The sequence below is a fragment of the Salvia hispanica genome, chromosome 4 (assembly GCF_023119035.1).
Source record: "Salvia hispanica cultivar TCC Black 2014 chromosome 4, UniMelb_Shisp_WGS_1.0, whole genome shotgun sequence".
Classification (NCBI taxonomy): Eukaryota; Viridiplantae; Streptophyta; class Magnoliopsida; order Lamiales; family Lamiaceae; genus Salvia; species Salvia hispanica.
The window spans coordinates 55463582-55475858 of record NC_062968.1 but is presented as its reverse complement, the minus strand read 5'-3'; the positions used below and the strand labels follow the sequence as shown (position 1 = coordinate 55475858).

Genomic DNA, 12277 nt, shown 5'->3' with positions numbered 1-12277 from the left:
AATAAGGGAGAAACCATTGTAGGGGTTGGCTAAAAACTGGGGGGAGTGCCATTGGGAGTGCTCTTAGTGACGGAAATATCCATCACTAATTGGCAATATTTTTTAGTGATTAAGTTGGAACAATATTTTCATTTATTTTAATTATTTACCTCGGAATAATTAATGATGTGAAGCCAAAAGAAAATAAGGATCCTGGATCTGAACTCAATGTGAATGAGACATTGGCATCCAACGAGACTAAGAAAGATATCCTTCACATTCCATTAACGCTCAAATATCGTATTTATATTTTTTTTCTCCTAATCCGATTTAGAAAAGGAAAAGGAAAAGAAAAAAAAAAGCATCATTAACGCTCAAAATTCTAAAAAGAAAATTAATACTACTACAAATTGAATTAGTGAAACTTATTAAACCCTCGCCGTTCCATCTCAAATTCTTTATAAAGCGAATTCCATCAAAAATCAACCATAAAAAAAAAAAAAAAAAACACAAGATGGATTCCAATCTCCTCAACCACGACATTGTAACAGAAATCCTCTTGCATTGTCCATTCACATCCCTCTTGAGATTCCGAAGTGTCTGCAAATCATGGCGCGATCACATCGATTCTAAACCTTTCAGAAAATCGCACATTCAGCACCATGCCGGCGACAGCGACAGCGACGACGACACGCTACTCGTGCAGTTCAGTTTACGAGAAGACGGAGTTCCGGAACTGTCAATGTTTAACGGCAAGCTGCACAACAACTCCCTGCCAGCTTCCCAGGAAATCCTGGACTACCATCTGAAGCTTGGCCTCGACCCCACGGATGCAGTCCAACGTGCTGTGATCACCGGGCCTTCTAACGGCCTGATCTGCATCTACTACAGGGCCACCGACGCACCCATTGCAATATGCAACCCTAGTTTAGGCCTCATCACTATCTTGCCACCAAACCCTATTTCAATGTTGTTTGAACCAAATCATCGTCACAGGTTGTGCAACAACCACGGGATTTGGTTCGATGAGGTTGCACAAGATTATGTAGTGGTGCAGCTGTTTTCGTGCTACAAAATCGGTTACTACTTACACGCGTCGGTGTACTCAAAAGCGACGAATTCTTGGAGGGGGCTGACCGTCGGCGGCAGCGATATTATTGCTCATGATTTGTGTGTTGTCTCTCCTATAAATTCTCAGTGCAAGAACGGCTCCTTCTCGCACTGGATAGCGTTTGACAAGGACGATAATGATGTGATTGTGTCGTTCGACTTCAGGAACGAGGGTTTACGTATCTTGGAGATGGCAGACGTGGAGATTGTAAAGAGGTATGGGTATATGAAGATTTTTGCAGAGGGTGATGACTCTTTTCTGGTGTTCAGTGCCGGTGATCAGGAAGATCCTAAGTGGTTGAACATATTTTGGTTGAGAGTTGAAGAGAATAGGCTGCAGTGGGATCGGATGAAGAGAATTGGACCATTTGATGGCCTTGTCATAACCAAGGCTTTGGCTTTGTGTGAGATGGGTTGTGTTGTTTTGAAGGCTAAGACTGGGTGTTTAGTACTTTATGATTATTGTAATAACAAATGTGTTAAATGTTTCGAGATGAAGACGAAAAAGCTCAAGATTTTTGAGCATAGAGGAAGCTTTGTTTTGCCTTAGGTGCTAGTTTTTTTTATTAACTTTCTTTACTTAGTTATATGAACTTTGAAATATATAGTATCTCAAGTTATTTATCTTTTGGTTTATGTGATGAGATTTTGTTAACTTTCATTTGGTTATATATGGTGTGGCACTAAGGTTACGGCCCTTATCAAATTTCCAGTTTATGGAGTACTCTAGTATTTAATGAAAGCTCTATGATCACACACTACATTAGTGAATCTTAACATCAATGGATGAGAATTACGATAAAAACCCCTCAAGTACATCGACACCCGCTACCACTACGTCAGAGAATGCGTTGCAAATCAGGAGATTCAAGTCGGGAATGTGAAATCACAAGATCAGCGTTGCAAATTAGGATATCCAAGTCGAATATGTGAAATCACAAGATCAAGTTGCCGATATTTTCACAAAGCCCCTCAAGTACGAAGACTTTATCAAGATCAGGATGTTGCTCGGAATGACAAATTAAGTTTAAGGGGATGTTGGATTATTGCCATATAAACTTGATTTTGTTAGAATTAACTATAGATAGAATTCTCTAGAATATAGATATTTATCTTAAAATATCTAAATTTTTATAGAGAAAAAATCTAGTTATTTAGAATATAAAAATATTAAGTAGAGTATTCTAGAATGAGTTAGATTACCTATAAATAGGAGTGGGTTGTAACATTTTGTATAAGTTGAGAAGTTGAGAAAGTTTTATAATTAAGAGTGTCATTTATTTTCCCACATAAACAACATCTCCTAAAACATTTCCCACATATTCCATATTCCGCACATTCTCCTCTCAAATATTTCCTCCAAACTTAATTACTTCCAACATATATCTTATAAATTCCAACAATAATATGGTAAAACTGTTTGTACGACTGTAACAATAAGAACAGATATAATGGTCCAAGAGCTATTAAAATATTTACGGTTCTCCGCTCATTCATGGGTCTTGCGCATTGATTTTGGGAGGAGGAAGCCAACTGTTATAGTAGATGTTTTACCTTAAAAATATAGTATGAACTAGATTAGGATATTGGGCTTAAATTAATTATTTGAGTTTTAAGGGCAGAAAAATAAGAGTTAGTAGAAGTTTAAAACTTCAGATATAGAATAACTTTTGTCAGACAAATAATATGCATGTTCAATAAGATACCTTTTCAATTATATGTACATACTTATTTAAATTGCATACTAATTCAACAAAACTTTATCAACTCTTTAAATTAAATTAAATGTTTTTATTAATATATTTATGCATTAAATATAATTTATATTCAAAAAAATTACACTAACTTAAAATAGAGAAATATCAATGAGCAAGTGGGATTTTTTTCATCAAAACAGTCTCCATATTTTCATATACTAGTGGTTTTAAATATATGACGATTTTATGATTTTGGTTTAAAGCATTATCATTTGAATTATTACATCCTGAACAAATGAAAACGGTCCGGATTTAGTTCATTTTAGATGGAGCTGTCAAACTTTTAACGGTCAACGAAAATTAAGTGAACTTTGATTGGATTAACAACTTTTAATTATACGAAATATAAAGATTTGAGTGCTGAAACCTCAAGGCGGCGACCAAGCTAGCGGCGAGCTCCCGGAGGCGGCATGGCAACGGCAGAGCTGGGGCCGTCATGTGTTGGGCCACCCCTACTCTTTTTTGGCCTACTTTTAATTCTAAAGAGCCAGCATTATTATTCTTTTCATTTGATAATGGGTTAGTTTTTATTAGTAATGAATCCTAGTCTTAAGTATAATTAACATTGGAAGAATAAAAATTTGATACTTGGGCATGTAAAGTTAACGAATTGGACTGAATGTTAACTATATAAATAAAACTGCATATATAGACCTCACATACTAAAATTGGTCCAATTTGATATTGAACAATTAAAAACGTGATTATCAAATTTAAACCACACATTACAACAATCCTTACTTATTTGAGTAATAATACTTGTCCGGTGCCGCCGGAAAATGCATCCAAATCTCCACCCCACAATTTCCCAATCTCACGCAAAATTTCATCTCCCAAACTATAAATACCTCAAGCTAATAAACAGAGATCAATTCACCAACACTTAAGTAAATAAATAAAGAAAATAAGTCCCAAAAATGGGGTATTGTAATAACAAAGCAACGGTGGCGGCGATCGCCACCTTCCTCCTCATGGCGTCCACGGCGTCGGCCGCCGCCCAGATCGACGCCATGTGCGCGAACGCCGAGTACAAGGCGACGTGTGAAAAGACCCTCGCCAACGCCAACAACACCGAGCCCAAGGAGCTCCTCCTCTCCGCCTTCAACTCCACCATCCGCAACCTCAAAACCGCCGTCCGCAAATCCGCCCTCTACAAAGACGCGGCCGCGGATCCCCGCACCAAGGGCGCCCTCGCCGTGTGCGAGCAAGTCCTCAACACCACCATCGAGAACATGCGGAGATCCTTCAAGCAGGTCGACAAAATTGACGTCAACCAAATCGACGACTATGTCGACGACGTCAAGGTCTGGCTCAGCGCCGGCCTCACCTGCAAGGACACCTGCGTCGACGCCTTTGAAAACACCACAGGTAAGCAGCATATCATTTCTCGAAATTAGGGTTTTGATTTTTGTTTTTTTAATTTAAGGGTCTATTTGGTACATGGAATTGATTGCGACAGGGTATACAACATATCATTTCTCGAAATTAGGGTTTTTTGTTTTTTTTTTATATTAAAGGGTCTGTTTGGTACATGGAATTGATGGCGACAGGATATACAACCTATCATTTCTCGGGTTTTTTTTTTTTTTAATTAATTTAAGGGTCTGTTTGGTACAGGGGAAACTGGGGAAAAGATAAAGGACTTGCTGAAGACTTCTGGGGAGCTGCTGAGCAACGGCCTCGCGATAGTCTCTGGCGTCTCCAAGCTTTTCGAGACGCTTGATCTCGGAAAGCTGCTCAGTGGCTCCAAGAGGGTCCTTGGGGAGGGTGTCCCCGGGTTCCCCGGGTTTCTCGGCCATCATGCTAGGGGCCTACTTGGCGCTGCGCCGGGGACGTTCACGCCGAGCGCGATAGTGGCGCAGGACGGGACTGGGAAATACAAGACCATTGCTGAAGCCATTGCGGCCGCGCCATTGAACAGTACTCAGTTGTTCATTATCCAAATAAAGGCCGGAGTTTACAAGGAGGTCCTCAAGGTCCCTGGCGGTGCTAACAACGTCGTCTTCGTCGGAGAAGGCCCGACGAAGACTATCATATCCGGCAAACAGTGCTTTACAGACGGCATTCCAGCCTTCCAGACTGCAATCCTTTGTGAGTGATCTAGTTCACAATTCTCAAATCACAAATTTTGTCATATTATGCACTCACAAGTTTTGAAAATAGCCATTTAAAAACACATTTTGACTAATCTTATATTTTAAAAAGTTATTTGACTTTATAAAAAAATATTAATAAAAAGTGTTAGTGATTGTAGGTCTCACTTTCATCTATATTTTTATAAACGCGAGCCAACTTACTATAAATAGAAAAAGATAAATATATGTTTAAATGGTGGATATCCAACAATAACGTGTTAGATTTTGTTAGAATAATGGAATATTAATTTATGAAATTTTAATTTCTCTTTATTATTCTCTTTATATGCTAATTTCTTTTTCTTTTCTTAACTTAAATAAATAATATAGTTTCAAAATCACCCAATTGGAATCTTTCCAAAAATGGACATTAAATACACTCTTCAATTTCCTCAATATGGGACCCTTATTCCACTACATACCTCCACATAATACAAAGTTAAACAATTTCTTAAAATCGTGCCGGACCAAACTGGGACAAACTTGTGGGACAGTGAGAAGTATTTCATATCCCATTTTGCAAACTGTATAAAGAATTTCATCAAATTTCATTATTACTATTACAATCTTTGTGTGTCACATGTAATTGTAGCCATTGATGGTGATGACTTCATGGCGAAAGACATCGGGATCGAGAACACGGCCGGAGCCTCCGGGCGCCAGGCCGCGGCCGTGCGCGTCTCAGGGGACAAGGCCGTGTTCTACAACGTGCACATGAGCAGCCACCAGAGCACCCTCTACGCCCACATCTACCGCCAGTTCTACCGCGACTGCCGCATCACAGGCACCATGGACATCATCTGGGGCGACGCCGAGGCCGTCTTCCAGAACTGCAACATCGCCGTGAAGCAGCCTCTCCCCGACCAAGACTGCACGGTCACCGCCCAGGCCCGCAACGACACCCGGGCGACGGGCGTGACCGTGCTCCAGAACTGCAGCATCACGGTGGAGAGGGAATTCTTCACCGTGAAGCCCCCGGCCAAGGCGTACCTGGGGCGGCCGATGAAGGCGTACTCGAGGACGATCGTGATGGAGTCGAACATCGAGGGCTTCATCGCGCCCGAGGGGTGGACGGAGTGGATGGGGACGTGGGGCCTCGACACGCTCTACTACGGCGAGTACAACAATCGCGGGCAAGGCGCGGATACGTCGAAAAGGGTGACGTGGAAGGGTATTCAGAAGATGACGCCGGAGCTGGCGGAAGGCTTCACTCCGGCCAAGGTCTACGCCGGCGATGACAGCTGGGTGAAGAACACTGCAATTCCTTATGTTGGAGGAATGGTCAACCCTAAGTGATTAATTAATTTCAGTTTAGTGTGGCATATACTAGTATATTGCACTTTATAATAAGTGGGACATCTTAATACTATGTTATAGTATTTCTTATATATGAGACAGTCCATTTACGGTTCGATTCAAAACTAATATCGAAACCCAATTGAAATTTGGTTGAGTTTCAAGCTTTCATCTTCTTATAATTTTAATAAGATCAATTCAACTGAAATATTGTTTGAATACAGATAAATGGAGAATAATTGGTAGTACTAGTCACTAGATGTTACTACCTCCGCCGTCTCCAAAATTTGTCTCAGTTTGATCCGCATGGATTTTAAGAAATGTAAAGAAAAGTAAGTTGAAAAAGTTAGAATTGTGATCCTAATTTTATAATAGTATATTAGTTTTATAATAAAATGTAAGTAAGAATGAGTTAGTGGAATATGGGGTCCACTACAAAAAATGGTAAAAATTGAAATGGGACAAATTTTTAGGGACGTAGGTAGTATTTTAGACGGGAAAATAATTTTTAAAATGACAATTTTGTCAAATTTTAGTCAATCTCATAAAATTTGAAAAGTGAATTTACTTAAATTAATTATACTTAATTAGTTAATTATATTTCATAACTCCACTATTAGACAAGCATTACATCATTATGGATTCATCTTATATAAGTATTTTTATAATGAAATTATAGCTTGCCATTTGCCAGAAAAAGGAATAATAAACAAGTTGGGGACGGGGAGAAAGATAAACAGTTGAAATCGTGCAACTATGACTACGAAAACCTCCCTTGAATAAAGGGGGAAAAATCAATATTGAGTAGCAAGAGTCACATTCCAGCTTCTCATTACACCATTCCATGTGTATAAGGGAAAATTACCAGAAAAATAATGAAGATCGATTCAAATCTAGTCTTTCTAGCAATTTTTAAAATTACTCTAGAAAAAACTACGAAATTTAGATTTGTTCGTAACTATCCAATACCGAAATATTTTTTGTAAACTTGTATCTTATGTGAAAATAGGATAATCATATTAGACGACACTGCAAATGTTAAACGATGCCATATATTCAAACAGTCATGTAAACAGTACTCCCTCTGTCCCTTAAATTTTGTCTCACTTTGACTGGGCAAGAGTTTTAAGAAATGTAATGAAAAGTGAGTTAGAAAAAGTTAATAGAACGTTGATCCTACTTTTATATATTATTCCCTACATCCCACTTTAAGAGTAAGATTTAGTTATGACACGAGTTTTAAGAAATTGGTGGAGTGTGTAATAAATGAAGTGAGATAGTGGTTGTTCAAGTGTGTAATAATTGAACTGAGGTAGTTGAAAGTGAGACCCTTTTGACTTTTTGTATGTTTAGAATTTTGTTTTGTTTTATTTTTTATAAAAGTAATGACGTTTGACTGTAAATTTGATAAATAATGACGTTAAATTTTATGTCCATATATGGTAGATTCTAAATGTGACTCTTAAACTGGGACGGACTTAAATGGCAAAATGTGACTCTTACACTTGGACGGAGGGAGTAGTTTTATTCTAATGTGAGTATGAATGAGTTAGTGGACGGGCGGGTGGGCGGAAGTGAAAATGGTACAAATTTTGTGGGAGGCGGAAATAGAAAAATGGGACAAACTTTCATGGAAGAGTAATATCATATACATCTAAAACTAGTACAATCAATATACATTCAAATTAGTAATTTATTATGCAAAAAAAATAATTCATACCACGTCCACCAATTTTGCATGCAAGAGACCAAATCTCTCCACCCCACAATTTCCAAGTATCTATCCATATTTAGACTCTCAACAAATCCAAAATCACTACCACAAACGCTCATCTCCTAAACTATATAAACTCCATATTTTCCACATTCCCAAAAAAAGTGTAGAAAATAAGTTAACAAAATGGGCGATATGAATAAGGCAATCCTGGCGACCTTCCTCCTGGCGGCGAGCATGATCTCCGCCGTCTCCGCCGGCGCCGCCCCGGCCGCCGAGGTGGACACGATGTGCGCGAACGCCGAGTTCAAAGAAACCTGCAAGAAGACCCTCTCCGAGGCCCAGAGCAGCGAGCCCAAGGGGCTTCTTCTCTCGTCGTTCAACTCCACCGTCGAGAACCTCCGGACCGCCATCACCAAGTCGAAGACGTACCAAGACGCCTCCACCGATAAGCGGACGAAGGGGGCGCTGGTCGTCTGCGAGCAGGTCCTCAACACCACCGTTAACAATATCAAAAGATCGATGGCCAGGATCGACAAATTCGAGGTCAGCGACGTTGAAGACTATGTCGACGACGTCAAGGTATGGCTCAGCGCCGGTGTCTCCTGCAAGGATACCTGCGTCGACGCTTTCGAGAACACCACCGGTAAATTAGTTATGATTATGTTACTCTCACCGTCCGCCATTAAATGTCTCTATTTTTCCTTTTTTGTCTATAGGCCATTAAATGTCTTAAGTATATCACTTGTACTCTTTTTTAGCAAAGTGTACTATTCATCCTGTTGACTCATATCACTCATATTTTATTATAAAATCACTAATAAAAATAGTAATATATTCAACTAACTCACTTATTGTCGGACAGAGGCAGTACTGTTTTTAATTTTTCCATAACTTGTTTCTAGATCAAAAACTCTAATCCTAATGTATTGTTCGGTTGTCTTGACTTACTATTATCATATGATTATTCATCTAAAATAAATTGTAGGATTACTTTAGTTGAAGGGGCAGCTATGACTAATTATCATAAAACTATTCATCTAGTATTAAATTGTGGGATTCAATCTTATGAACCTAACACAAAATATATTCAATCATTAGATATAATTTTGCAAACGGAATGATGCCTATGTGTTGGTAGGGGAGACCGGCGAGAAGATAAAGGAACTGCTCAAAACCTCCGGCGAGATGCTCAGCAACGGCCTCGCGATAGTCGATGGTGTGGCAAAGCTTTTCGAGGCGCTCGATCTCGGAAAACTGTTCAGCGGCTCGAAGAGGGTCCTCGAGCAGAAAGTGATGGAGACAGTCCACGCCGGAATCCCGGGTTTCGTGGATCCGCATCAGAGAAGCCTCCTTGGCGCGGCTCCGGGGAAGTTCACGCCAAATGCGGTGGTGGCGCTTGACGGCAGCGGGAAATACAAGACGATCGGGGCAGCCATCGCCGCCGCGCCCATTAATAGCACCAAGTTGTTCATTATCCAAATCAAGGCCGGTGTTTACAAGGAGGTCGTCAAGGTCCCCGGTGGCGCCAACAACGTTGTCCTCGTCGGAGAAGGCCCCACCAAGACCGTCATCTCCGGTAGCCAAAGCTTCGTATCGGGCATCCCTACCTTCCAAACTGCAACTCTAGGTAAGCTTTGCCTACAAAATTAGGACCCACGTCTACCCACTTTTTCAACCCACTTTTTCAACCCACTTTTTATTACATTTCTTAAAACTCGTGCCCGGTCAAACTGTAACAAATTTTGGGAGAGGAGGGAGGAAACACAAAGTTTGTCCCATTTTACCATTTTTGTCCGTCCCACAAAGTTTGTCCCAATTTAAATCTTTCCAAAAATAGACATTAAATACACACCATATTAAATCTTTCCACAAAGTTTGTCCCAATTTAAATCTTTCCAAAAATAGACATTAAATACACACCACAATTTTATCAATGTGGGACTTTTATTCCACCACATACCTCCATTTAATACAGTCAAACAATTTCTCAAAATTCGTGTCGGGTCAAACTAGGACAAACTTTGTGGGACGAGGGAGTAAGTATTTTATTTTCAAATGTTATAAGATTGATCACAACCAAATTTCGTTATTTAAAATCTAATTAAGACGTATGGTGTTGTAGCTGTTGATGGTGATGACTTTATGGCAAAGGACATCAAGATCGAGAACTCGGCCGGAGCCTCGGGGCGCCAGGCGATAGCAGTGCGAGTCTCCGGGGACAAGGCGGTGTTCTACAACGTGCACATGAGCGGCCACCAGAGCACCCTCTACGCCCACATCTACCGCCAATTCTACCGCAACTGCCACATCTCCGGCACCATGGACATCATCTGGGGCGACGCCGAGGCCGTCTTCCAAAACTGCGTCGTCGCGGTGAAGCAGCCTCTCGCCAACCAAGATTGCACGGTGACCGCCCAGGCCCGCAACGACAGCCGGGCCGTGGGCGTGACGGTGCTCCAGAACTGCAGCATCACGGTGGAGAAGGAATTCTTCACCGTGAAGCCCGCGGCCAAGGCGTACCTGGGCCGGCCCATGAAGGCGTTCTCGAGGACGATCGTGATGGAGTCGAACATCGACGGCTTCATCGCGCCCGAGGGGTGGACGGAGTGGATGGGGACGTGGGGCCTCGACACGCTCTACTACGGCGAGTACAAGAACCGGGGGCAAGGGGCCGCCACCGCGAAAAGGGTGACGTGGAAGGGCATTCAGAAGATGACGCCGGATCTCGCCGATAAATTCACTCCGGCGAAGGTCTACGACGGCGACGACAGCTGGATTAAGAACACTGCAATTCCTTATGTTGGAGGAATGGTCAACCCTAAATGAACATACTAATTTAATTTTCTAATTAACAAGTGAGACATGTAAAACTAGGCTATGATATTCAATTAGGAGTTTTTATCTTATTTTACAATTATTAGGAATTAGTATGTCACCTGTATGATTGATGTATATGTTTTGATCATATGAAGTTTTTAAAATGTAGAAATTTATTACGACATTCGTCCACGAAAATTCGTCTCGGTTTGACCGGGCACGGATTTTAAGAAATGTAATAGAAAGTGAGTTGAAAAAGTTGTTGGATTGTGGGTCCTAATTTTATATATTAGTTTTATAATAAAATATGAGTAGGAATGAGTTAGTGGAATATGAGGTCCACTACCAAAAATAGTAAAAGTGAAATGGGACAAATTTTGGGAGACGGACGGAAATGCAAAAATGGGACAAATTTTTGTGGACGGAGGTAGTAGTACTTTATTACTCACTCCATCCACAAACAATAGATCACTTTTGCTATTTTGGGACGTCCACAAAAAATAGATCAATTTCTTAAAATGGAAATTTTATCTCTCATACTTTTCCCACTTTTTCTTCCCTCTCTCATACTTTACTCACTTTTTCTCTCTATCTCTCTTACTTTACCTACTTTTTTTTTCTCTCTCTCTCTTACTTTACCAATTTTACATTAAAACCCGTGCCATAAACAAAGTGGTCTATTTTTTGTGGACGGACGCAGTATATGTGTAGATGTTGAGTCCAAACTTATCCCACGTCGAAAATTTGAGGGAAATTGGAAGGTGTATATAATTCAATTAAAAAGTTTTTAAAATGTAGAAATTTATTAATGTGTATTTTTCACAAATAAAAGAACAATATACACTATAATGGATTAATGTCCCAAAATATTAATGTTCCTAAACGATGCCACTCTCCAAATCCTTCTTCGCCGAGGCGTCCACCGGCTCGGCCGGCGAGTGGCAGAGCGGGCAGGTGGAGTGAGACAGGAACCACATGTCTACGCATTCCTTATGAAAGCAGTGTTGGCAGTTGGGAAGCAGCCGCACCTCATCATTCTCCTCGAATTCCAACTTGCACACGGTGCAGTCCGGGAGCTCCGGGTCCGCGTGGTACACGAAGTCCGGGAGCGATCTCACCACGGCCTCCTCGAGGCGGCCGTATTGGTCGCCCGAGGAAAGCATGACGTGGCGGGGGATGGGGACGGGGCTCAGCCTGAACTCGCGGAGGTGGCGCGTGATCCGGCGGCGGCGTTGCTGCCTGTAGTAATACCGATGGAGGTAGAGGTGGAGGCACACCGTGATAACGACGAAGGCGAGGAACAACGCGATAGTGATGATAATTACCTTCGCGCTCGATGCGTATGCGCCGACCCACCCCGGCCCCGGCCCCGGCGCCCTCGCTCGTTCAAGATTTTCGTCCGCAATTTTGTGTGAGAGAGAGAGTTGAAAGTTAAAACTAAGTTCTTGATGAGGAAAATTTTGCAT

The 12277-nt window shown here is 41.2% G+C and overlaps 4 protein-coding genes across 4 annotated transcripts; 3 read left to right on the top strand and 1 right to left on the bottom strand.

Moving 5' to 3' along the window:
• The first annotated feature begins 493 nt into the window (after positions 1-493).
• Positions 494-1639, top strand: LOC125221445 (putative F-box protein At3g21120). Its single transcript, XM_048123565.1, has one exon. The coding sequence runs from the start codon at positions 494-496 to the stop codon at positions 1637-1639; it is 1146 nt and encodes a 381-aa protein (XP_047979522.1).
• Positions 1640-3763: 2124 nt separating this feature from the next.
• On the top strand, positions 3764-6441 carry LOC125221444 (pectinesterase-like). The gene is made up of 3 exons (XM_048123564.1): positions 3764-4214; positions 4464-4937; positions 5574-6441. The coding sequence occupies exons 1-3, from the start codon at positions 3764-3766 to the stop codon at positions 6275-6277; spliced, it is 1629 nt and encodes a 542-aa protein (XP_047979521.1). The 3' UTR covers positions 6278-6441.
• Positions 6442-8251: 1810 nt separating this feature from the next.
• On the top strand, positions 8252-10958 carry LOC125218357 (pectinesterase-like). The gene is made up of 3 exons (XM_048120010.1): positions 8252-8637; positions 9133-9621; positions 10117-10958. Exons 1-3 carry the CDS (start codon positions 8280-8282, stop codon positions 10818-10820), a joined length of 1551 nt encoding a protein of 516 aa, XP_047975967.1. The 5' UTR covers positions 8252-8279; the 3' UTR covers positions 10821-10958.
• Positions 10959-11689: 731 nt separating this feature from the next.
• On the bottom strand, positions 11690-12277 carry LOC125221443 (RING-H2 finger protein ATL5-like). Its single transcript, XM_048123563.1, has one exon. The coding sequence runs from the start codon at positions 12275-12277 to the stop codon at positions 11690-11692; it is 588 nt and encodes a 195-aa protein (XP_047979520.1).